The 27,765-nt window shown below is 40.1% G+C and overlaps 1 protein-coding gene across 3 annotated transcripts in view; it reads left to right on the top strand.

Moving 5' to 3' along the window:
• Window positions 1-27,765, top strand: part of EGFR (epidermal growth factor receptor) — a 213,867-nt gene that overhangs the window by 111,621 nt on the left and 74,481 nt on the right. For all 3 annotated transcript variants that reach the window (XR_013216866.1, XR_013216867.1, XM_077269149.1), the window contains exons 2-5: window positions 19,639-19,790; window positions 23,250-23,436; window positions 26,649-26,774; window positions 27,553-27,618. Coding sequence is in view for 1 of the 3 variants with exons in the window: in XM_077269149.1 (XP_077125264.1) it covers window positions 19,639-19,790; window positions 23,250-23,436; window positions 26,649-26,774; window positions 27,553-27,618 (531 nt within the window). In the remaining 2 variants the exon portion in view is untranslated. The remainder of the gene's footprint in view (window positions 1-19,638; window positions 19,791-23,249; window positions 23,437-26,648; window positions 26,775-27,552; window positions 27,619-27,765) is intronic.

Genomic DNA, 27,765 nt, shown 5'->3' on the forward strand with positions numbered 1-27,765 from the left:
GGGCAGTTAGAACAGAACACCCACCAGGCTCTGTGTGTTGAAATGACAGAGGCATTTACCAGGTTAATAGATGCAGGTTGAATGCCATCAAACGCCATACATGTATAGTGCTCATTTTTATGGGGTTAAAGAATATTAAAATCAAAGTTTTGTAAAGGCTAAATCCAAGATCTGACCTTAATGATATCTAAAAATCTTGTAGACAGACGTATAGTGAGCAGATCATGGGAGAAAACCCACTAACATCATAGACCTGAAGCTGTTTGTAGGGAAGAATGGGCTAAAATTCCCCCAAGCCATGCAGAACTACTAGCATTACAGACATGAAGATTTTTCTAGGGAAGAATGGGCTAAAATTCCCCCAAGCCTTGCAGAACTACTAGCATTACAGACATGAAGATTTTTCTAGGGAAGAATGGGCTAAAATTCCCCCAAGCCTTGCAGAACTACTAACATTACAGACCTGAAGCTGTTTGTAGGGAAGAATGGGCTAAAATTCCCCCAAACCATGCAGAACTAATCTACAATTACTGTAGCCATTTAGATGCAGATATTGCTGCACAAGGGGATCACATCGGAAAATACTGAAAGCAAAGGTTCACATACTCTTTTTACTCATAGACAATTGATATTGGATCATTTTCCTCATTTAAAAAATGACAATGTTTAATATTTTTGACTCATTTTTTTATTTGGTTCTCTTTATTCACTTTTAGGACTTGAAAACCTAATGTAGTTTTAGGTCAAATATATGCAGCAATAGGGAATATTCTGAAAGGAGCACAAACTTTCAACCACATTGTACTTCCAACAGGTGGCACTAGAAGCCCTACTCTCTTAGTCCGTGAAGAAGCTATTTTCATCTTTTGTATCCCACACAGTAATAAATTGTGATCTCAATGCCCACAAACAGCACTGGTGCCCATTTCTGTACCTACATAGCAATAATGCCCTCTTTCAGACCCAACACAACAGCAATGGTCACAGATCAATTAAAATTGGAAGATTTGTGCTTCCTGCAAAGTTCTAAAAACCCGTTGGAGTGTAATAACTCCGTATTTGTGCCCCCTTGAAAATAAAAAGGTGGGCATTTTTTGCATGGTGGTACAAAAGTGTTTGTTGTAACTGTATTCGTGTAGAGAAGGGTGGATATTATAATAATAATAATAATAATAATAATAATAACCTCTTTTTGCCCAAAAAAACAAAAAAAGCAACCTTTATGCTATGCAAGATAAAAAAAATATCCACCTTTGTGCCTCCTAATAAGTAACAGTGTCCCATCTGCTCCCCAGAAAATAACATAAATCTTACTTTACTTTGATCCCATGACAAGAGGAGAGGCGAAGGTCACTGGGTAATTGCCTTATTTGCTCACCCTAATTTCTCAGATGATATGGATAAGACCAGGACATACTTTAGCCGGAGGAAGTGAAATCCTTGTTAAAATGATACATATGGAAGACTTTTCCTTCTTGTTAGTTTAGATATAGTTGAAATTGCCATAATTAGCAAAGTGCTAATTGTTTCTTATTGGCATGTTTTTCTTGATCACTATTTAGTGAATACTTGGCCAGAAAAATACTATAATAAAAGATTAGCACCATGATGTTCAATTAACTCATCATATTATCATTTTCTTCAATAAATTGCTCAGCACTTGTAGGGGTCCTGAGTAACACACAGCTGCATCATTCCTTTCCTTTGAGATAGTAAAAAAAAATCAATGCATATCCCCAGGGATGGAAGACTACATATTGTGTTTGGAAATGAGAAGAGAATGACAAAAACAAGAAGAACAATCAGACACAGCTGCAAGTGGCTACAAGAAGACAGAAAAAGAAAAAAAAAAAAGATGAAACATACAGTTGGCAAGGTCCTCTACACTGCCAGGACTGGACTTCAACTTAAAGGAGTACTCCCAACTCCAAGATCCTATCCCAATATGTAGTAGGTAGTGATGAGCGAGTGTACTCGTTGCTCGGGTTTTCACGAGCACACTCGGGTGATCTCCGAGTATTTATGACTGGTCGGAGATTTACAGCTACTAGCCTGCTTGATTACATGTGGGGATTCCCTAGCAACCAGGCAACCCCCACGTGTACTCAGGCTGGCTAGTAGCTGTAAATCATAAAGCTGCCGTGATGAAAACTAAATCTCCGAGCAGTCATAAATACTTGGAGGGCACCCGAGCGTGCTCTGGAAAACCCGAGCAACGAGTACACTCGCTCATCGCTACTAGTCGGTATAACAATAATATATACCTCCAATTAGAAATGTAGTATAGGTGTTCAGATTCTCTATGTCATTTACCACATATGTACGCATTGCAGTAGATTAGGTATCCATGGCTACAACCACTCATACAGTGACAGTTACTAACTGTCACTGTATGAGTGGTCGTAACCATGGGTACCTAAGCTACTGCAATGCCCTGCACATGAGAAAAGAGACATAGCAAATCAGAAGAACTATATTACAGTTTTAATTGGAGGTATACATTATTGTTACACCTACTACATATTGGGATAGGATCTTGGAGATGGGAATACTCCTTTAAAGAGAACCTCTCACATTAAACACGCAGTCTGATATGTGAACAGAAGAAGAAGCTGAATAGATTTGTTGGGACAAATTTAGTTGAATTTGCACTGCATTCATTGAAAGCTATATTCATTCGTGGCTTAGGAGTCAAGAGGGCAGTCCTAATTAGTGACTAACTGCTGTCTGTGTATGCACACTCACAGCTTTATGTGTATGCGCATTCAAGGACAATTTTGCAGTGTAAACAGGGTGACAATCACCTAATGAGCATGAAAAATACTTGTTCATTGGGTGAAATTATTTTAAAGTTTGCTTAAAATAGTTCTCCAGGAATAAAAAAAAAAAAATAAGTGAAAGAAATGTAAATATATATAAAATCCTAAATACATTTAATTTGCAAATCACAATTGATTTGTCTAGAGAGGTAACCACTATAGATTTAAAAAATGTCCATCATCTTGTTACACTGACAGCATGTGAGCATGTTCAGTAGGAAGCTCCGCCACTGTGACCTGGAGATACTTATATTGTTAGTCAGAAACACAGGGCACATAGCAGTATGAGCAGCTTCTTCTTACCCTCAGCACCCCTGGTATCTTCAGTATAAGATCAGAAAGACGGGGCACATAGCAGTATGAGCAGCTTCTTCTTACCACAGCACCCTTGATATCTCCAGTATCAATTAGAAAAATAGGGCACACAGCAGTGTGAGCAGGCTCTTACCCCAGTAGCCCTGGGATCCCCAGTATCAGGGAAAAACAGGGCACATAGCAGTGTGAGCAGCCTCTTCTTACCCTCAGCACCCCTGGTATCTTCAGTATAAGATCAGAAAGACAGGGCACATAGCGGTGTGAGCAGCCTCTTCTTACCCTCAGCACCCCTGGTATCTTCAGTATAAGATCAGAAAGACAGGGCACATAGCGGTGTGAGCAGCCTCTTCTTACCCTCAGCACCCCTGGGATCTCCACTATCATGTCATAAAGACAGGACACACAGCAGTATGGGCAGCTTCTTATCCCAGTACCCCTGGTATCTCCAGTATTAGATCACAAACACAGGGCACACAGCAGTGTGAGCAGCCTGGTTACCCCTGCACCCCTGGGACCTCCAGTATTATTAGTGAAGCACATCTTCCTACATATGATGGTGGACGGAGCTTCCTACTGCACATGCTCACAGGCCGGAGTCCTAACATTCTAGGACAGGTTTCTCTCGGGGATACCAGGCATGTGGTCATATTAATTCTAGTGATTACCTCCCTAGGCAAAACAAATGTGAATTGCTAATTAAATGTATTTAGGAATTTCTTTATAATAACATTCCCTATAGTTATTTAGTTATTTCCATTCCCGGAGAAGTCCTTTAAAAATCTCTGTTCTTGGCAGCACTTCTCCCTGTGTAAGTAGGACATGTGCTGCCAAGAACAATAACAGCCCATGTGCACCGAGCGGTCTGTTAGCGATCACTCCATGTGTATCGGATGCGCAGCTGGCCTGTCTAAACAGACAATTACAATACATGACTGCCGATCAGCAAATATATAGCAAGTCATGCAATGTGAACAAGCCCTTATGCAGGAAAGGCTACCAATCACTGATTAGGCCAGCCCAAAGTGAGCAGAGATTTCAATAAATATAATACAAGTTAATTTATAATGAATCTTTTCCCACAACCCAATACTTTGATCTTTTCAGCTTCTCTGCTTTCTACCATGTTTCCAAAAATTGTACATCATTTCCACAATGAGAGATTCCCTTTAACAATATTCGGTAACCTTAAATCAGAACACAAAACTATATGTTTAATATGACATGTTGTGCAATATTGTAAAGTTGCTTGACTGCAGGATCAGTCTAGGAAGCTGTAATCTATGATGACAAGTAGGATGTAAAGGCTTGGTAAAGGATAAGTTACATCCCATCCCATATATTAGAAAGTATTTCAGATCTGTAGTACACAATGCCATATTGTGACCACGCCTGGAAATAATCCAGATCCCAATGTTTCCAGAACACATCTAAAATCCTAAAGGAAGTTCCATCATATTGTGTGTGTAAAGAAGTATCATGTCCCATTTTATGTTTCCAGTTAACACATAAATACATGCAGATATGATTTACATGTCAGTGGATTAAGACTATTCCTCCAAATAAACCATTCATAGTATGAAAGCAGTGAACCCCTGCTTTGTGACTTATAACCATATGCTGATAGAGTCCAGATATACAGGAGTTTATGTAACGTATCCCGTGTCACTACACCCACTATTGCTTCGGAAATCAGGGCACCCCCATAAATGAGCAGGCTTGGGAAAACATACCATATATTATCTTGCTAGCTCAGCAGTGGTCCAGCCAGTCTGGTATCTTCATTTCCTCCAGTGGAGGTTGCAATCAGGTACTTGCATTACAAGCAGATTGTGTTTTCCTGGCCTGGATTCCTCATCAGGGCACAGAATAAGGAGCTGCGCTGTTGTACATTTATGTGCAGTCTGTTTCCTGTTTGTGTCATTAACTTTAGAAGAATAAAATGAAAATCTGTGTGGGATCAGACTTTCTCTGTCTGGTTCTGCAGTTACGTTAGGAGAGTAATAAGAGTTATTGCTGGTTAGGAGTTGGAACCAGGAAATACATTGTGTTATATGAGAAGCCATATTGCCATAAACTCCTACACTGGGGGTTTAAATGCAAATTCAGCATTGCATTACTAACTGGTGGTCTGTTATATGGACAAGTGTTCATCACAAGGTGGCATTAGGTGAACATTGGCTAAAACGGACAATTTGGCAGAACCAACTGACTGTTTAATATGTATAGGGGTGTCCTGACTCTCCTTCGATGGCAGATGTTAGGAACAAGAAGGATTGGGAAAGTTGGACTTCAACATACTCAAACCATTGTTTCCTGGTAGAGTCTTTTAGATAATTATTCTCCTCTCACTTTGAAGATGACAGCAATCACTAAATATACACATGTATGGGGTTGTTGAGATGAATGTGCTTTCAGAATGTATGACCACTAGTGATGAGTGAAGATGCTCGGATAATGTCTTATCTGAGCATGCTCGGGTGTTACCCGAACATCTGGCAGTGCTCCTATATTACGTTCGAGTCCCCAGCGGCCTAATGATTTCAGTTGTCAGACAGTCATCAGAGGTGGGGATTGCCTGTTTGTTAGTGAATCCCCACATGTTTTGAGGCTGTCTGACATCCGCAAATCATTCAGGCGGAAGGGACTCGAACATAATATACAGGCACTGCCAGATACTTGGATAAAACCCGAACATGCTCAGATAAAACATTATCCGAGCACATTCACTCATCACTAATAACCACCTTTAGTCACCCCTCTTAGCTTCATATTTCACGCATCAGAAGCTCTGCAATCATATACAAAAGGGCCATATTTCAGAACCAATGTTTTTAATCTAGTAAGATTTCCAGTGTGTTAGTCCACATTGAGCAGAACATCCATGTATTTTGCACAATTCTATATGCCAAAACATTAATTCCACAGTTGTGTTATGCGCCAATACACTCCTTTCACAGTTTTCCTAAGTGCCAGACCACTCTTTCCATAGTTCTTCTTTGTGCCAATCCTCTCTTTTCACAATTCCTCAAGCATCATACCACTCCTTTCACAGGTCTCCCATGTGCCAGACCACTCCTTCCACATTTCTCCTATGTGTCAGACCTCTGCTCCCACAGTTCTGTGTACCAGACCACTCCTTCCACAGTGCTTGTATGTACCAGACCACTCCTTCCACATTTATCATATGTACCAGACCATTCTTTGCACAGTTCTCGTTTGTACCAGATCACTCCTTCCACTTTTCTCCTATGTGGCAGACTATCCCTTCTACTTTTATGGTATGTAGTAGACCACTCCTTCCACGGTTCTACAGTGCCTTGTGAAAGTATTCGACCCCCTGGAACATTTCAACCTTTTCCCACATATCATGCTTCAAACATAAAGATGCCAGATGTAAATTTTTGGTGAAGAATCAACAACAAGTGGAACACAATTGTGAAGTCGAACGAAATGTATTGGTTATTTTAAATTTTTGTGGAAATTCAAAAACTGAAAAGTGGGGCGTGCAATATTATTGGGCACCTTTAACTTAATACTTTGTTGCGCCACCTTTTGCTGCGATTACAGCTGCAAGTCGCTTGGGGTATGTCTCTATCAGTTTTGTACATCGAGATACTGAAATTCTTGCCCATTCTTCCTTGGCAAACAGCTCGAGCTCAGTGAGGTTTGATGGAGATCGTTTGTGAACAGCAGTTTTCAGCTCTTTCCACAGATTCTCGATTGGATTGAGGTCTGGACTTTGACTTGGCCATTCTAACACCTGGATACGTTTATTTGTGAACCATTCCATTGTAGATTTTGCTTTGTGTTTGGGATCATTGTCTTGTTGGGAGACAAATCTCTGTCCCAGTCTCAGGTCTTTTGCAGACTCCAACAGGTTTTCTTCAAGAATGGTGCTGTATTTGGCTCCATCCATCTTCATATCAATTTTAACCATGTTCCCTGTCCCTGCTGAAGAAAAGCAAGCCGAAACCATGATGCTGCCACCACCATGTTTGACAGTGGGGATGGTGTGTTCAGGGTGATGAGCTGTGTTGCCTTTATGCCAAACATATCGTTTGGCATTGTTGCCAAAAAGTTCAATTTTGGTTTCATCTGACCAGAGCAGCTTCTTCCACATGTTTGGTGTGTCTCCCAGGTGGCTTATCGCAAACTTTAAACAACACTTTTTATGGATATCTTTGAGAAATGACTTTCTTCTTGCCACTCTTCCATAAAGGCCAGATTTGTGCAGTGTACAACTGATTGTTGTCCTATGGACAGACTGTCCCACCTCAGCTGTAGATCTCTGCAGTTCATCCAGAGTGATCATGGGCCTCTTGGCTTCATCTCTGATCAGTCTTCTCCTTGCTTGAGATGAAAGTTTAGAGGGACGGCCGGGTCTTGGTAGATTTGCAGTTGTATGATACTCCATCCATTTCAATATGATCGCTTGCACAGTGCTCCTTGGGATGTTTAAAGTTTTGGAAATCATTTTGTATCCAAATCCGGCTTTAAACTTTTCCACAACAGTATCACGGACCTGTCTGTTGTGTTCATTGGTCTTCATGATGCTCTCTGTGCTTCAAACAGAACCCTGAGACTATCACAGAGCAGGTGCATTTATACGGAGACTTGATTACACACAGGTGGATTATATTTATCATCATTAGAATGCCTAATGATGGACAACAATGAATCATTCAGAGATCCACAGTGAACTTCTGGAGTGAGTTTGCTACGCTGAAAGTAAAGGGGCTGAATAATATTGCACGCCCCACTTTTCAGTTTTTGAATTTCCACAAAAATTTGAACTAACCAATACATTTTCTTCAACTTCACAATAGGGTTCCACTTGTTGTTGATTCTTCAACAGAAATTTACATTTGGTATCTTTATGTTTGAAGCATGATATGTGGGAAAAGGTTCAAAAGTTCCAGGGGGCCGAATACTTTCGCAAGGCACTGTATGCACTAGACCACTCCTTCAACAGTTCTATGTACCAGACCACTCTTTCCACATTTCTACAAATCAGTCATCTGGTATTTGATACCATCCATTCAGAGTTATGATACAGTATGTGCAAAACTGTCCTTTTCCTGCTTTCTTAGAGTGCTCAATTTTTTTCTACGACCTTATCTTTCAATCAAACTGAAACTAATTGATAATAGAGAAGTTGCAGTCATGTATTATTTCTATGATTTCTAGGAATTGGTCACTTGGCTGCATCATTGATAGATTCCCTTCCATTGGTGATTTGTTCCTGACTCCTATTGCCTTTATGGGATATATTCTCTATAGACTTCTTGACTAATTTACGACTCAAATTTACCAGCTTTCTTTCTATGGTAAAACTCCTCTTAATTATTGGCAAAATGTATTCCTAGACAAAGACAAATTTTATTATGTGGTGCACCACCAACTCCCGGGTCACCTTTCTGTTAGAATTTGAAAGCTCATTACTTGGCCTAGTATGGATTATTTTCTTTGTGCCTGAGCCTCGAGTCACATTTCTCCTGTGGGGAACAGAAGTTAAATTCTGTTATTTCAGGTGGCCAGATTCCTATGTATTCATTTAGGGCTGCCATGACTTATAAGCAGAGAAAAGAAAACCGAACCATTGTACATTTATAAAATGCTCTGTTTTGGATCTTTTCACTGTATGCACTTGTGCAAGTTTAATATTTTCGTTACCAGTAATTACCTTATGTTGTAAAAATGTATTTTCTTTATTGTATCTATTGTCTTCTTTTTGGAGAAAAGTAAATGTCCTTAAGTATGTGGAGTGTACAATCGTAGTTCATGTTCAAATCTGTGCTGAAGCCTTTGTCACAGAGTCGGCAAAAAATACCACCAGAGAAAATGTTAAAGCATGTTGTGCTATTTTGTCTGTGGGGTCCGTCAGGTGCCACACATTTTCATCAAGTGATGAATCTAGCAAAGCTATTAAGTTGCAAGTGTGAACCTGGTCTTATGGCGAACCTTACTGGAGTCTAAGAGCACATAGCCTTTGCTCTCAGGATTACCTACTTTGGAAATTCCTTTCTTTAAAATAGGACCCTCAAAAATAAGCTGATCGCAGCAATCAGATGTAATCTGTGAGAGAACACAACTGCATGTCTTCAATTTCTCTATAACGCCACCATACTAGAAATGAAGCATTACACAGACCAAGAGACTGGCATTGGCAAATAGATGAGGATCCTGAATAAGGACCCACATCTATAAGCTCCGACTTTGCTAATAAAATATCGAAAAATTGATGAGCTGTATTGTCCTCTGCAGTAAAACAAATTTTGACATTAAAGCTGGTGGAGGTCTGCTTCTGTATTCTTTAAGGGGTATTTACTGTAAAAGATTATCACGAAGAATGCTTATTTCACAATAATTTTTGCAGTTTAAACAAGCTAAGGATCACCCGATGAAGAAGCAAAAGGCTTGTTCATTGGGTGAAACAATTTTTAGTCTTGCTTAAATATTATCATTCTTGGCAGCACATCATCCTGTGTAAACAGGACTTGTGCTGCCAACAACAACGGTAGCCTATGGGTATTGAACAGTCTGTTACAGATTTTTCAGTGTGCATCGTTTACCATGACCACAGACTGCATGTGTAAACAGGCATTTAAATGACCGCTGATCATTAAACATTTATGGATCTGTGATCATTATACATTCACCAATCAGCAGTCATTTAGTATCTAGTCAATTCATGTAAACAGATCCATAGTATATCATGACAATTGGGATTAGTAAAGAAGAGGCAATCTCAAGTGGTAGGCCGCCTTCTGTTTCAATAGTCGATTGGATAGGTGATCTAATGCAAGCAACTGTATTATAAGGAGATAGGAAGGGTTTTTATACACAGTTATGGATGTAACAGATGTATTTTAATGATGATTGTACAGATGCCTCCTAATATTAAATTAACTAGTATTTTATGTTAATAGTCATTTAATAATCATATTTTTTGATCTGTAAGCTGTACAGACTTCCTGATTCGGACAGTAAAAATCATTTTGACTTCCTGAATATTTCTGTAATAAGTATTTTTGTCGGTTATTGTCCAGCTGGTGGCATTGCATACTTTCTAATAATCTTGTAAAGGAGGCCATAACCAATACATCAGTGGTAGAAGTCTAAAAGCTGCAGTGAGTAAGGAAGTATTTAGAGAATAATCAGTACATTTTCATGGTAAATCTACACCTACACATAGACTCTTCCTATTGTTTTATTGATTTCAAGACCAGAAATTGAGGGCTTTCTGTAGTACTCCAAGGAAAAAAAAGTGTAGGTAGAAAAACCACAGTCAGGATTTTATAAAGGCTTGTTCTAAATGGTAATTAAAATGTCATTCCAAAAAAAGTGGTGGGTGGTATAAAACAACTTCAGTGTAAAACTATCTTATACCATGCTGGGAAAACAAGTCTGTAATCCTGTCAACCACAATGTCACCACTAGATTTTCTGTAGACATAGGGAAATTTTCATGTATAAAAGTTTAGACTGAAGAAATGGTGTGCATTAAAACTCTAAACACCTTAATTCTGTCCATTAGGCCGGGATCACACACAGCGAGATACGGCCGAGTCTCGCAGGTTAAAACCAAGCTCTGGCACTGGCACTCCAGAGCGGAGCGTGCGGCCGCATAGCAATACATGGAGCTGCACGCTCCGCTCCGGAGTGCCGGCGCCAGAGCTTAGTTTTAACCTGCGAGACTCGGCCGTATCTCGCTGTGTGTGATCCCGGTCATAAAAGGATTCTGTCCATAGCTCCAGTAGAAGTGAACCGGAATCTTGGAAATGGCGTAAGCCTTTGAGCTACACTATTTCTATAAGGTGGCGAATTCTATAATATTGATTTATCGCATATTTGACCCTTTACATTGCTAAGAGTGAAAACTTAGTGAAAATCCTCAGTGTAAATTGACATTATATAGGTGTCATTGACAACATACATGTAAATAAGATCTCTTCACATCTCATCCACAATACAGTAAGTCTAATACGCTGCAAAACAAAAATACTAAAAATCTACTGCTTATCTGATCTCAGTGAACTATTATGAAAAATGCACACTATATTGTGACAATATTGTTTGTCCCATAACGATTGTATCACTTGTAGAATCCCAATCCAAGACACTAAGTGAAAATTCTATAAAAGACCACATTTAAGAAGCCATTTTTTAGTACATGAGTTTAGAAGTATGAATAGGTATTTATTTAAAGGTAAGGTACCGCGTTTGTAGATCATTAATAAATCACTGTAATGTAGCATAACATGCTGCTATAACCAAGTTTTAAATGCATGTGAAACAGATTTCGTGTGTTATATGTGTTTAAAGAAGGAACTGGGGGCTGACATCTTGGTTTTGCAGCAGTAGCAGGGCACTAACAGTGTCATTTTACAGCACCCCATGGACATAGGAGATAATAGACCAGCGAGGACCCTATCTATAACATTGGAGAGGTGTTAGCAGTGAGCTGGGCACGCCTCTGTGGGCTGCACAACTCACTGCTGTAGGTGTGACTAGCCGCCATTTTATTATAGCCCAGTGCTCTCTGCCAAGCTCCACTTACTCTCTATCACAGGAGCTCCATTCACTCCATTAAGCTGCATTCACACCTGACACCTGTCTCTGCCATACAATGTATCTCTCCTCCCTCCACAATGCCTGGCCATTCACTGCAGACCTGGAGCTCCTTCTTATCTTACTGAGGGATGAGTCACAGACAGCTCTGCACAGACAATGCTGCTCCATACATAAACACCACATAAACTATGGATGCAGTAACTGCTGGTGATAGCAGATCACAGGGCAGTCACACACAAAATGGCTCTGCCCTGTGATGCTGCTCTTCATTCTGCCCCAGGGATATTAGACCACCCAAAAGGGGAGGGAAATGCTGATGTCAGCAGTTACTGCCCAGATTTTCCAGCTAACAGTAAAGCTGGTAAGTCTTACTATAGCTGCTTGAGGTCTAAAACGGAAAATGCTCCCCCTAGTGGTCAATATATATATTTGTAAGAATATATATAATATTTTTCATATAGAAATGTTTGCAAACAGTGCAAACATTGCATTAGTACATTTTATTTACTATTTTAAGCTTAATTTCACAAAAAACAAACTACAAGAAAACTGGTGGCACCTTCCCTTTAAGTAGAATGATTGTAGTACTATTATTAATAATCTTTTGGTTATTGTGTTATATCTTATGTTTTGTTTACGTATTCTTTCTTCAGATTTTATAGCCATTCTTTGTTTTTTATATTTCATGTCCTTCTTTAGAAAGTTGTGGTTTTGGCTTCCAGTAGACGGGATGCCAACAGCTGTGCTCCACAGCAATCATAATTTTACGGCAAAGCAGACCACATCTAACTCAGCATATTTGGCCTGTTTTCCCAACCCCAGAAAATTTAGGCGAGTAACTAACACATGAAAACAGGGTGAACGGTGAAAAAATATTCAAAAATAAAAACGTTTACCCTGAGTACACCACGCCACTAAAGTGTAAAGTACATACACATATACTCTTTTCATATTAATTTTCTAAAAGTATTATTTTGCCTTGACATTACGTTTTACACAGTGTGTTATCTTAGATGGCATGTTGAGTTCAGATGTCTTTAGACACTTAGACATCACATGTGGGGTAGATGTACCACTGATGTTAAATATGAGTTCCTCTTTTTGAGTCACTTGATATAATCTATTAAAGGGGTTGTCCAACATTCTGACCATTTTTGGTAAAAGGGAAGCCTTCCCTGATTACCAGAGGGTGTCCCGAATATGTCTCGAGAAGCTGCACTTCCTGAATATTTTGGTGCATGGTACTAGAATCCAGCATCACCAGATGCAGCCCTGGCACCCAGGAATATTTAGGGGCAGGAAAAGAGTATGCAAAGGGTCGTTGCATATGAAAGTAAATTTAGGGGGTGAGAATGAGGGCATGGAGAAGTTTGTGGACAGTAAAAAAGGGGAATATTTATACCTTAAAACATTATCCCTGAGGAATATGTAAGGTTGTCATCAGATGTATTAGAAAAGAAAGATAACCACGTGAAATTTCATGTTGGCTCCTGGAAGGTGGCTAGTATACATATTACAGGATCGAACTGAAAATCTATTAAGAGGTCTGGTCTGGATAAAAGTATGGTTTACTCCAATAGGTGGTCTTTTTGAGAAGTTTCCCTGTATTTTCTTGCAGTTGATATCATGTCTGCAAAACTGTGCCAAATCTAGGAGCATAAAACCAAAGCAAAATCTCCACCAGTCCCTATGAATGCTCCTATACCATGTGTATATAGGCTAATAAAATAATGAGACAGGAGTCAACTTCAGATACAGCATGGATGTGAATACCAAAAACCAGGCAGTCTTGTAACTCCCAACGAAAATTCAGCAGCAAAGTCCCAGAAACAGCATCCTTTCAGGGATGCATTTTTAAACCCACAAAAATAGCCTGTAAGGTGTCAAAGAGGACCTGTCACCGGGTCAAAAGTGGCCTGTTTTTGCTCTTGTTTTACTCCTGCTGCTCAGCTTATCGTTCCTTTTTCTTATTTTTTTTTTAATCCAACATATGATTTCAGAGATATAGACTTGTTTTTTTTACTAATGTTTATGGTCTTTACGAAAGGGGCGTCGCTTACAGGATTTCCTTGGGGGGTGGGAGTCTTTAGACTGCTCTGCATTATTGCCCTTTGAGCAACGCCCTATAACAATTAGAACTAAATAAAAAAGTCCATATCTCTGGAACTGTAGTGCAGATTTTACAAAACTTTAGGGAATTAAATACGAGCAAAATTCTGCCACCTATGACCCGGTTACATGTCCTCTTTAAAAAAGACCCACCTAATGTCAAAATATTGCTCCTGTCCTGTCTACGTTTCTAGGCAGAATTAAAAGGAAATACTGAAAGGTGGTTTTCACTGTGACTCTCTTCTGGGCTGTATAGTAGGACTGTATTCATATTTGGCAGATAAAAGGTTGATGTAGAGTAGTAAAACCACTGTCTGGAAGAAATACTGCTCCAGCAGATAACACTCTATAGGACCATCCATGGAATCAGCACACGTCCATTTTTTCCACACTGCAATTTTTTTTAGGTCATTAAAAATGATTGACGTCATCCATTTCACCTCATGTGCCAACATTCGCTTTTGTACAATCTCCTCGTTGTGTTTTCTTATAAATATTTGCCCTTCATGGAACATTTTTAAAGGTTAATAGTTATCGCTAGAGTGACAAGAGAGGACAGTGATCTGAACTTTGGTGAAGGAAGCAAAGAGTACATGTGAATGGTAGATAGAGAGCTTATGGTAATGTCGTACTGATAGGAGCATCTGCTGGGCCTCATAATGGCTTTATTATGTTTGCATGTGGAAAGTTAGCACAGGTAGCAACAAGAAATGTGCGCCGTAATGTCAGTCTTTCAGCACTAAATGTGCCAGTGCAGGTATGACTAGGTAGTGATGCAACAGGAAATATAAAGGTGGAGGAGTGCAAAGTTACGTTCAGAAGAAGGAAATGACTCAGACAGCAATAATAAGGACTTGTCTATCAACAGTACTTAAAAAGTAAGTCAGTCAATCTGTACGTACACATTGCTGAAATATTAATTCCCCAAGATATTTTTACAGTGGTGCTTATCAGAATTTTCAATATTTCTGCATACATTTGACTAAAAAATAAATCAGATTTTCACACAAAGTCCTAAGAGTAGTTAAAGAGAATCACATCAAACAAGTGAGTAAAAAAATAATAGACTTTGTCATTTGTTAACTGATGAACATGATCCAATATCACTTGTCTGTGAGTGACAAAAGTAAGACCACGTTCACACTAGCAGTATTTGGTCAGTATTTTACCTCAGTATTTGTAAGCCAAGACCAGGAGTGGAACAATCTGAGGTAAAGTATAATAGAAACACGTCACCACTTCTGAATTTTTCCCCCACTCCTGGTTTTGGCTTACAAATACTGAGGTAAAATACTGTCCAAATACTGAACGTGTAAATGTGGCCATAGTGAATCTTTACTTTCAGTGTCTGGGGTGACCCTCTTATACAGCAATAACTGCATCTAAAGATTTCCAGTAATTGTTGATTAGTCCTGCACCTCAGCTTGGAGGAATTTTATTCCATTCCTACCTACAAAACCGCTTCAAATATGTTGGTGGGTTCTCTCCCATGAACTGCGTGATTCAAGTCCTTCTACAACATTTCTATAGGATTAAGGTCAGTACTTTGACTTGGCCATAACAAAATTATCATTTTATTCTTCTTTAACCATTATTTTGCAGAATGACTTGTGGGATTTTTTGTCGTCCTCTTTCTGCATGACCCAGGTTCTCATGAGATTCAGCTCATGGACAGATGTCCATTTTCCTTTAGAATTCATTGTTCCATCAATAATGGCAGCCGTCTTGGCAATGATACAGCAAGACAGGCCCAAACTATGATACTACCACCATGTTCGCAGAAGAGGTTTTTATGCTGTAATGCATTGTTTTTCTTTCTCCAAACATAGCAATCATGGTCTGCTATCTGTCAACTGAAAATATTTTTTTTGTTCTTAAAAAGATTTCTCACTTGATGATAAGTGGTCCCCAAAAGGTTTTATACTTGTAAAAGAACAGAAAGAGGTACTTGCCCCCTGGGGTCCAGCGAATACTCAGGTCTCTGTGTTTTGGCTACAGCACAGATGTCATGTTGACAGTGCACATCAACCGCTGCTCTTTTATGCACTGTCAATGTGACATCACCTCAGCAGCCAAAATAAAGAGACCACTGGATCCCGGGAGGGTGAGCAGCTCTGTTTGTTATCTTATACGTAAAAAAAACTTTTGGGGATCATGTTTCCTAAAGGAGAAAAAACCCTTTAAGAACTCACGCAGACAGCCATAGATTTACTCATCCCAAAGAATCAGGCCGATTATGCAAATGACACTCAGATCAGAGTTTGATCAGAGTGTCAGTATAGTGCGATCCTATTCTCTCGGATTAGAGAATCGGAGCACACTGTGATGAAAAGATGGAAAACTAAATTTCTCCATCTTCTCCATTGTGTGAGTGTGTGGAAATCAGACTGCACTCTGATGTCATTCGAATGCAATCTGATGATTTTCACATATTTATTGACTTGCATGGCTGTGTGCTACCCAAATATTCGATCAAACTCAGACAAGCAGTGATTTTTTTTCCCCTCAGACAGGCTCTATCCATGGGAAAAAAAATCGTACCTATGCATAGCCCCATAGACTAACATTGATCCAGGTGCGATCAGCCTATAATACAGCCATCTACACCTGCCCTAAGAGTGAAAAATATATTTAGCGGGGAGATCACAGACCGTGATTGTCTGCAATGAAGCCAGACTTTTTTTTTTGTCATAGAATGATTGGACTAAAGAGATTTCTCTGAATAAAATATTCTTCATTCACAATCCATCTTAGTTTGTAAGAATATTCCCAGAAAGATTATTAATTTGTTGCCTGCTATATAGTATGGCCAGGATTCTCAATGGCCAATATGGACAAAAATGTGTATGGCTAAGATTTTATAATGACTTCACACAGCCATCATTCATCCAATGGTTGTTCATAAAACTACCTTTACCTAAGGTATATGGCAACCTGAAAACTCAGAAGAGAGCGTTGTTGGTGGTGTGAAGGAAAAAGAGAAAACCCCAGGGCACTCATGAGTTGAATTAATTAAGATCAATCACCAGAAAGGGCTCAACTAGAAAAAGCGAGAGCTTGTCAGACAAGGCACTCACTTTGTGAAAGAACGGTCTGTAGGAGCAACCTTGGTAGTAGGTCCACGATCTCATAGTGAGGGACTCTCTGCATGTTTAGTTATAGGGTACGCAGCCTAGTGTTTACATTCATAAGACTGTTTTGCGTGTCTCTGTATGAAGACAATAAACTTGGCTGCAGAAAGTGTTGAATCTAAACCACTTTATTCGAGTTAATGGAAACCTGACAACTGATTCATGCTGCCCAAACCAGGGGAGTCTGACTGCAAGATTGCAGCCAAGTATATTTACCATGAAACGTTCACAGAAAATATTGAAGTTAGAAGATCTTGATGAGGACCATACCCAGAGACAAGACAAGATCTTGTAAGAGACCTGTCAATCACCTGGAGCTGCGCTGGTAAAAGCCAACTTGGAGATTTGCCAGATTAGTTTCGTTTCTATCTATATTTTTACTGAGATGCCTGAGCACTTCAGAGGAGGCTATACCTGGCTATAATGGTACAGCCAAGCTCTGATTTTGGCTGCCCGAGTTTTTGACAACATGAGTCGCGTGAAAGACTCCCTTTGAAGTGCTTTCTGTGCCATCCTTCTCTCCCAGAAGATGATAATCCCAAGACCTAGTTGACTCTCAATGTATCACAATATATATCCATATTCTCACTTTAGGCAGTGAACGGGTAAAAAAAGCCAGGTCATTTCCAGCTGTGATTCTGATACTTTAGTGATGCCAGTTCAAGAATTGAGTCTCTGTATACACACAGTGATCTGTAAACTTCCTGTGTAGCCCAAGCAGCTGTGCAATACACGCATTTCTGCAGGATACTTACTGACTTCAGACTTATAAAGAATGCACTTTCATATTGTTGGACAGTTCATGGTTGGGGTGAAGGAAGAGCATACTACCCCCTCCCCCAGGTCAGACGTCCTCACAGTTCAGTATTAGATGGTCTGAGAAGGACATTTACAAACAGAGAAATTTGTCAACAGAAGTAATTGATGAAATGATTGCAAAATTAAAAAGCATTGACTTACAGTAACTCGTAAATAACAGTAGTATCTGTCATGTGTAAATATATCATATAAATTATCTGTACAACCATTTACATAGACCATTATCAACAAGTGCTCAGTAAGTTGCACACCAGTCTTGGGTTACAGTCTTCTGCGGAGAACTGTACAATAGGAGCCCTCCTACATTAATAATGGATTGACCTTTGTCGTTCCTGTCATCCAGTTACCATTGCATTCTGTTTAACACTCAAGGATCAAAGTTCGTTCTCTGTCAAGTCCGAATGATTATTGCTAGAGAAAATGAATAGCTTTCTGAATAATTCAAGTCTATTTTCTCCCTGTTCCCAACTTAACTGGACCTATGGCAGACTCTTAAAAGGGATGATAGATTGTGATAATGTTAGAATCCAAAATTATTTCTAACATTAAGTGCAAAATCACTTTGAAATTACTTTTAGCTATACAGTTAAAAATAAGTGAAGGTAAAATTCATTACTTCCCCTTGTGTTGCCTCCGTAACAGCAGTCTGGATCTAGATCAAGTCCTACAGCAGGAGTGAGGTTGGGCGATCTGTGGTGTCCGCTATGACAGCAGTCTAAATATGTAGTCTGAATCTTCTTAAATCAGAAGTCTGACTGTGTAGTATGGCCCTCCATGTATAATAGCAGTCTAATTTCATGGTCGCAACCTCCTCCCTCCTTTAACATTCTAGATGCACGATCTGTATCTCCCTCAATTCCAGCACTCTGATTGTATCTTCTGGACCTCCGTATATAACACCAGTTTGGCAGTGTAGTCTGTATCTACCCATATAAGAGCAGTTAATTCTGTATTGCCCCTATAATAAAAGTCTAGTCTAGATATGCTTATAAAAGATGTCTAACTGTGTAGTATGGACCTTCCTCTATAATAGTAGTCTATTTGCATGGTCAGGACTAGAGATGAGCAAATTTGCTTGGGTTCCCTCTTATTCGGCAAGCTATAGCGCTTACCGAATAAGCTGCAGAGGCAACCCAGCTTCCTGGATTGCTCCAGCTGATCGGCGCTGCAGCTGCATGTGTCGCGGCTTTGTATTAAGCATGACACATACATGGAGAGCCCAACAAACAGGCTCTCCATGCATGTGTCGTGACTGTGACACAGCCGTGACACATGCAGGTGCCGCGATGATCGGCCGGCGCGATCCAGGAAGCAGCTTATTGGGTAAGCGCTATAGCTTGCCGAATAAGAGGGACCCTAAGCAAAATGCTCATCTCTAGTCTGGACCTCCCTCTTTACAGAACTCTGATTGCATCATCTGGACCTTCCCTATAACAGCAGTCCAGCAGTGTAGTCTGTATTGCCCCCTACAACTGAAGTCTAAAAGTATAGTATGCACCTACAACTATAACAGTAGTTTGGCCGTGTAGTCTAAATCTCCCAGTAGAACAGCAGTCTAGATGTGTAATGTAGACTTTCCCCTATAATATCAGTCTGGATGTATAGCTTAGACTTAACCCTGTAATAGCTATCTGTATATATAGTCTTGCACTCCCTGTATAACTGTAGTCTGGCTGTGTGGTGTAGATCTCCTACTATAACAGCAGTATATGGGGTGCATGCTTTAGAACAGTCTGCTTCTATATTTTTGATCTCCCTTTATAGAATCAGTAATCGGAGGAGTAACCTGTTTTATTTTATTTGTCTGATCTAATTCATGTTTCTTAATTTGGTATGCTTTTCAGTTGATTGATTTCTTGTATTATTTTCCAGTTTGTTTAGGAACTGACAACAAGTTGACACAAATTGGTTCACCTGAAGATCATTACAATTTTATGAAGAGAATGTACAATGGATGTCAGGTTGTGCTTGGAAATCTGGAAATCACTCACTTAAAACGGAATTATAATGTGTCTTTCCTAGAGGTAAACGATTGAAAATCTGATTCTATGCTGTGTGCTGTCTTTTTGTTTGTTTTTAGGTAAATGTGATTGTCAGTGGGCCATCAGCTTAAAGGAAATCTGTCAGCAGGATCAACCCTCCTAAGTTGTCTGTATGGCATGCAGTTCATGGGAAGCCGAATAAAACATATCTTGATATTTGCGATCTAATGTTTTATTCCAGAGAAATCCATTTTGATGTAAATGAGCTGTTCAGGGCTATGGGCTGGACACTGATCTCCATGAGAACTTGCCTTCAGAAAATATTTGATATAAAAAGGGGACATTACCAGTGTGATGTGTAATGGCCACTCTCAGCCCTCGTGATCTGTTGCAATACAGCAGAGCAGTGAGAGCTGCAGCTGCTAATGTGTTTGTTATGAGATCAAGTTATGTTCTACTGTTCTTTCATCATTACATGTCTCACACTGGTAACGGCCCCTTTTATTTATAATAATCACTGGAGTCAGATTTTCATGCAGATCAGTGTCCGGCCCATAGTCCTGAATAGCTCATTTACATATAAGAAAAACTTGGACTTCTATGGAATAAGAAATTGGATCACAGGTATCAAGGTATCATTTTATTCCTCTTCCTATGTCCTATATGCCCATTTAGATGGCTTAGGAGAGTTGATCCTAATAATATATTTCCTTCCCAATATGCGCCAATATATACACATGCTGAGTGTTCTGATCAAGTGCTGGTGTCAGCTCTATGTGAAAGTTGACAGCCTGCAGCGACGCCCACAATCGGTGCTATCAGGTATTGTGGGCGTTTAACCCCTGTGATGCCACTGTCAATAGTGACAGCAACATTGTAGGGCATCACAGAGAGAGTGAGCGTTGTCGATGGTCTCCATGGTGACTCCTGGTCCCAAGATGGCCGTTGGGTTACCTAGGGATGGTGGCCTGTCAGCTCATGTTCAGAGTACAAGCTCAAAAAATAAAAAAGTATACACATTTGGTATTACCACATCCAGAACAACCCAGCCTATAAAACTGTCTCACTATTTAACCCCTTTAGTAGCACAGTAAAAAAAAAAAACAAGGCACAAAACTATGCTTTATCATCATACCGCCAAAGAAAAAATAGAATAAAGCGTGATCAAAAAGACAAATCTAAATAAAAAGAATTATTTTTTCTATAAAATAGTTTTTATTTTATGAAAGAGCCAAAAGACAAAAAACTGTATAACTGAGGTATCGCTTTAATCGTACTGACCCGATTAATAAAGCTGCCTTATCAATTTTACTACATGTGGAACGGCATAAAAAAAAAAAAGTAATTCCTGAATTTCTATTTTTTGTTCATTCTGCCTCCCAAAAGTTGGAATAGAAAGCGATAAAAAATTGTCCTGTGCCCAAAAATGATACCAATAAAAATGTCAACTCATGCTGCAAAAAACCAGCCATAACATGACTCTGCCGAAATATGGAAAAATTATAGCTATCTAAATATGGAGATGCAAAAACTAGTTTTTGCAATACAAAGCATCTCTAAGGCCAGTCTCACACGTCCAGATAATTCCGGTACCGGAAAAATCGGTACCGGAGTTATCCGTGTCCGTGTGTCCGTGTGCTCACGTGGCACATCAGTGTGGCACACGTGCGGCAGCCGTGTGCCGCCCATGTGCCGACTGAGGACCACACGGGCCGTGCAGGAGACAGCGCTAGAGTTAAGTGCTGTCCCCCCTGTGTGTGGTGCTGAAGCCGCCATTCATTCCTTCTCCCCAGCAGCGTTCGCTGGAGAGAAGGAATGATAAATCATGTTTTTTTTTTTGTTTTGTTTGTTTTTTTAAATAAAGTTCCCTGTCACCTCCCGCCTCCCACCCCCTGTGTGCCCGCCCGCTGTCATTAAAATACTCACCCAGCTCCCTCGATGCTTCCTCAGCGCCGCAGCTTGTCCTGTATGAGCGGTCACATGGTGCCGCCCATTACACTGATGAATATGCGGCTCCACCTCCTATAGGAGGTCTAAAATAACATTTTTGTGAAAAAAGTTAAATGTTCATTTTTTTCCTTCCACGTTCTGTTAATTCCTGTGAAGCACCTGGAGGGTTAATAAACTTCTTGAATATGGTTTTGAGCACCTTGAGGGATGCAGTTTAGAATGGTGTCACTTCTAGGTATCTTCTATCATATAGACCCCCTCAAAGTCACTTCAAATGTAACATGATCCCTAGAAAAAATGGTTTTGGAAATTTGTTGGAAAAATGAGAAATCACTGGTCAACTTTTAACCCTTATAACTTCCTATAAATAAAAAATTGTTTCAAAAGTTGTGCTTATGTAGACATGTGGGAAATGCTATTTATTAGCTATTTTGTGTGACACTCTCTGATTTAAGAGCATAAAAATTAAAAGTTTTAAAATTGCAAAATGTTCTTCATTTTTGCCAAATTTCTGATATTTTCAGAAATAAATGCAATTCATAACGAACAAATTTTACTATTTTATGAGGTAACATTTTATGAAGTATAATATGTCACGAAAAAACTATCTCCGAATCAGAGGGATCTCTTGACGTGTTCCAGAGTTTTAACCGCATAAAATGACACTGGTCAGAAATTAAAAATTTGGTCTGGTCAGGAAGGTGAAAACAGGCGTCAGTGTGAAGGGGTTAAGATCTATTGAAAAAAATCCCACACTGATTGTAGTAAATGCCATTTGTTTGTGTGTCCTTATCTCTCACATAACATATTATATAGCCACTTTCATAAAAAGCTATTTGACCTTTTTGTAGCTTAATTAAAAAATGAGGGACTGTACATGGAGACATATGGAGAACATACAAGGTCTATGCCAATGTAGTCCTTGTTGGTAAGAAAAATCAGGACCCCAGTGCTGAAATTACTGAGACAGTGTGCTACAAATACACACGGACTGCACACATCTATTTCATGTCCCTGCTGCGCTAAATGCAATAGCAGGACATAAATGTAATCCCTGTAGGAGCCCAGCAGTAAGTGCTCAGATCCTACTATTACACAAAGTAGACTTGTTGGGTTATTTGTAGCCACTCTGGGAGTGGATAATTGATTACACCCTTGTACAGAGGGCCTCCCATTTTATTGACTCAGAATTTCTTAATAAAGGGATTCCTCAATGAAATATTTAATATCCCAAAACATATTCAAGTGTATCTCCACAATGGCCCTCACTTCATCCTTAGTTCAAAAATTCTGTCCTGGTTAATCTCACTTTGTGATCCAGAGCATCAAATTCACCATACATAAGGTTTTAAAGCATATAATTCTGTCTGGCTGCAGCCACCAGTAGAGGGCGCTGACGAGCTTACTGCATACTGATTTTATTTATCTAAATTATTTTGTTAGATGTATGTATTTAATTTACTTTTCTTGACTTGTATTCAACATAATGACTTATATTTATTAATGTCTACCTATCATAGTTACCTGGAATGTTGTTTCATGTCTATGCAGGATATACAAGAAGTGGATGGATATGTTCTTATTGCTGTGAATGCTGTTAAGCAAATTCCATTGGTCAACCTTAGGATTATCCGAGGGAACACATTTCATAAGAACTCTGCGCTCTCCATACTTTCAAATTTCCAGGATAAGAGTACAACTGTTGGTTTGGAGTGGCTGCCTATGAGAAATTTGCAAGGTATGTCAATTACTTCTTTGATTAATAGCATTGTATGTTATTAGGCACTCACTTTTCCAGTATTTATTATTAAACCTATTTATCACACTGAATTTTAAAATCTGAAACTGATGGACATGGCCCAAAGCTATACTCGGAGAGCACTAACAGTTAAAATAATGGGGTACACTTATTTTGAGAGGACTATTTAACTCACTTTCCCTTGTGGCTACATTGCTGTTATTTTCCCCAAATTTATCCAAGTATCACATAGTGTTTGAAAAATTGTATGTATATCCTCACTCTAAAACTGTTTCTTTACTTTTTACTCCATCCCCCCAAAGTAGAATTACCACCTTTCAAAAAACTACAATTCATTAAATCTGCCTTGCAGCTTATTTACATAGCTAACCACGCCCACTTTTAAGCCTATTTTTGCAAAGTGGCAAGAACGGCATAAAATAGCACAGAGTTGAAAGCTTTTGTGCAAAAACTGCGTGCACCAAAATGTGCAACTTTTTTATGCTAAAAAAACTGGTACAAAAGGGGCTTTTCACTACCCTAACAACCCCTTCTCACTCACTATATTCCTCCCTTATAAAATAACACCTATACACACATTTGGTGCGGGAGCTGTTTCATTGGTGTCGGCACTTGTTCTCCTGAGGCGATCCCTGCAGACAATCAGCATTGGCTCCACTCTACTCACTTTTGGATAAACCAGATATCCAGAGGAAGTGACAGAGCAGCCACAGCTGATTTGTCTCAAGGTGGGGAGAATGAAGCCACCACTGACTGAGCTTGTGTGACATTGCTAAACTGGATTATTAGCCCTGGAAGAGGAAACGTCAACACCGCTGAAATGGCGCCCAGCAACATCCTCGAAACCTGAAAGATCTGGAGAAGATCTGTATGGAGGAATGGGCCAAAATCCCTGCTGCAGTGTCAAGAACTACAGGAAAGTAGTGTACCAACAAATGAAGTGTACCAACAATGAAAATTACATTCCTTGCAAACTTGCATAATTAGCAGTGTATCAAATACTTATTTTCCCCAGTCTATGTCCCCATTAAAATAAAAGTTATACTCACCTCCCGTGCTAGCGCCATTCCAGCGGTGTCAGCACTCACGTTCCTGGGGCTCCTGTGCATTTAAGTCATGTGAGTAGGGCCGTATTTGCCACTAGGCACTTGAGGGCACGTGCCTAGGGCGGGGACAATGCAGGGGGCGGCACTTGAGCAAGTTTTTTTTTTTTCTTTTTCCTGGGTCACCTCCCGACCAACCCTCCCCCCGGCCGCCCGCCTCCCACCTCCCCTCCTTGAAGACGATACTCACCTTGCTCCAGCGATGCCTGGTCTCCGCATACACAGCTCGTCCTGAATGAGCGGTCACGTGGTACCGCTCATTAAGGTAAAGAATATGTGCATATTCATGACCTTAATGAGCAGTATCACATGACTGCTCACACAGGAAGAAGGTGCTGCGCCGGGAGTCGGGACAGAGCGAGAGGGATGTTGGCGTGGCCGCGCGGTGAGGAACAGGTAAGTATGAGGGATGGAGGGATGGGGAGGGGGGATGAAGGTGGACATAAGCCGGCGCGCCATGCAAGATGGGAGCGGGAGCGGGGAAGTGGAGAGATAAGCCATGCATTCAGGGGGGGAATATGAGCCATGCATTCAGGGAGGGGAATATGAGCCATGCATTCAGGGGGGGAATATGAGCCATGCATACGGGGGGATATGAGCCATGCATACAGGAGGGGGGGAATATGAGCCATGCATACGGGGGGGATATGAGCCATGCATACGGGGGGAATATGAGCCATGCATACGGGGGGAATATGAGCCATGCATACGGGGGGGAATATGAGCCATGCATTCAGGGGGGGAATATGAGCCATGCATACGGGGGGGAATATGAGCCATGCATTCAGGGGGGAATATGAGCCATTCATTCGGGGGGGGGGAATATGAGCCATGCATTCAGGAGGGGGAATATGAGCCATGCATTCGGGGGGGGAATATGAGCCATGCATTCGGGGGGGGGGAATATGAGCCATGCATTCAGGGGGGGAATATGAGCCATGCATTCAGGGGGGGAATATGAGCCATGCATACGGGGTGGGGGGGAATATGAGCCATGCATACGGGTGGGTGGGGGGGAATATGAGCCATTTAGCGGTGCTAAATGGCTGTGGTTGGGACTAAGTGCGCCGCACACTTTATACCTCCTTCCCTTCTTCAAAAGTTGGGATGTATGGTACCGCATTTGCCAGATCATGGCAAGTGCCGCAAATCCCATAGGGAATGAATGAGGCCGAACGCAGTGTTGCCGTAAGTGATCCGTTACGCGGCAGATGCAGAAAAACTGCCCAGATCTGCTGCAAAAGGCGACTTCAAGAGAAAGTTGATGTTCAATATGTCTGAAGTTGGGGAGAGTGAAACCGGCACTGATTGGGTGCAGGCCTTCTTTGACATCACAACCCCACGTGATCCATAGGAGAGTGAATGGCGACATCGCTGGAACGGCACCATCATGGGAAGTCGGTATAGGTGTTTTTATTTTAACAGGGCCAAACATGAGGAATGAGAAGGGGTTGTCCTAGTAGTGGACAACCAATTAAATGCATTTTCTCCAATGATACTTGCTAACTCTGTGAAAGCCTGAAATATTAAAATATTATGTTATTTATCCTGCATGCTGATACCGACATTGTTACTTTTTTACATTGCCTCCCGAAAAAAAAATTAGAAACCATGTAAAATGGAAAAATAAGCAATCAAAAAAGAGAATGGGAAAATAAAATAGTATTGGGTAAATGGCAATTTTTTTAGTTTATAAAACGGTTTTTAAATTTTTTTTATATTATTTTATAAATAAATAACCAATATAAACCTATATAAATTTGGTTATTTAGCACGGTAATCGTGCTGATAAAATTAACATTTAGTTTCTACAGTACAAAAAACATTGCTAAAATGTGACCTGAACAATTCCAGAGCAGTGGACGGTATGGCAAACAATGAAAATCAAAACTACAACTCATCCTATAAAAAAAAGTCTCTTAAAAAGCAGAGATGAAAAACAAAAGTAATAATAAAAATGATGGTGATGGCGGGAAGGGGTGAAAATTCAGTGCCAAAAATTGGTCTCTTTGTCTATTCTATGCCTCTTCAATTTACTCATGAAGTGTTGCATCTGAAACGTTCTTTTTGGTTTTCCTTTTTTTACAGAAATTCTTCATGGTGGTGTTACAATAAAAAATAATCCGATGCTTTGCAACCTTGATTCCATCCAATGGGAGGACATAGTTCACCCCGACTATGTTATATATGTGGAGAATAGTACCCACTCAGGCTGTATGTATTGACTTCACTTACTAACTGATCACTTACACTTCATCCCAGAGTATTGAGCTCTCCAAGGAACAAACTTTTCTTTGTTTCCTAGGGATCTGTGATTTATTGATTTTAATTAAGATTATTACTATATGAAGCGTAGAGAACAGAGAAGCGCTCGGCAGAGTGAGCGCTTCTTCATATGGTGGAGCTGGAAGAGTTAGCTGCCAGCCAAATAAATGGTCAAACTATGGTTCGCCTGGCAGCAGTCTGTTTTATGGGGCCCGTTAGTCTCATTAAAAGTAGGCATACACATTAGTAAAATGTCAACTTTACACAACAATTTTAGCATAAATGTCAAAGAGTCCTAGCGTATGTGTACAGTGATGTCCTGACTGTCCCTCAATGGCAGATGTAGGGGGAAAAAAATGTTGAATAATTTGGAGTTTAACATGGCGATCCTTTATTTCCACAGAAGATAGAAATGTAGCAGCCACCATCATGAAAACTGTGCACTACTGCAATAGCGTAAGCGCCTGTGCTATCTGAGAAGCACACCACTCATTTCACCTGGAAAAAGAAATATCATGCAATGCAAATAGCATCGTAGCTCACTACCCTATTAACATAGCATGACTACTGTCATCTTGGTGGCTCCTATATCTATAAGCCGGCACCAGAGCTAGCAATTTACTTTCCTCTCACTATAGAAACTCCTCTGGTTTTGGTGCACTAATAGCATTTGAATTGTCCATACAATACTCTTACATAGCTTGAACTTGTCTCTTTAAAATTACAGGTCCTAAATGTGATGAAACATGCAATACATCGTGTTGGGATTCTGGTCCAGAGAATTGTCAAATACGTGAGTATATTGCTAATAATGTGAGGCCATACAGATCATGTCACCAAAATGTTCCTTTTCTCTGTGTTGGACCCATCATTGCTAGAATGATGTATTCTGCACTATATCATGTGCACATACCACGGATTAAGATAGGATGTATCATTT

Source organism: Ranitomeya variabilis, chromosome 6 (assembly GCF_051348905.1).
Source record: "Ranitomeya variabilis isolate aRanVar5 chromosome 6, aRanVar5.hap1, whole genome shotgun sequence".
NCBI lineage: Eukaryota > Metazoa > Chordata > Amphibia > Anura > Dendrobatidae > Ranitomeya > Ranitomeya variabilis.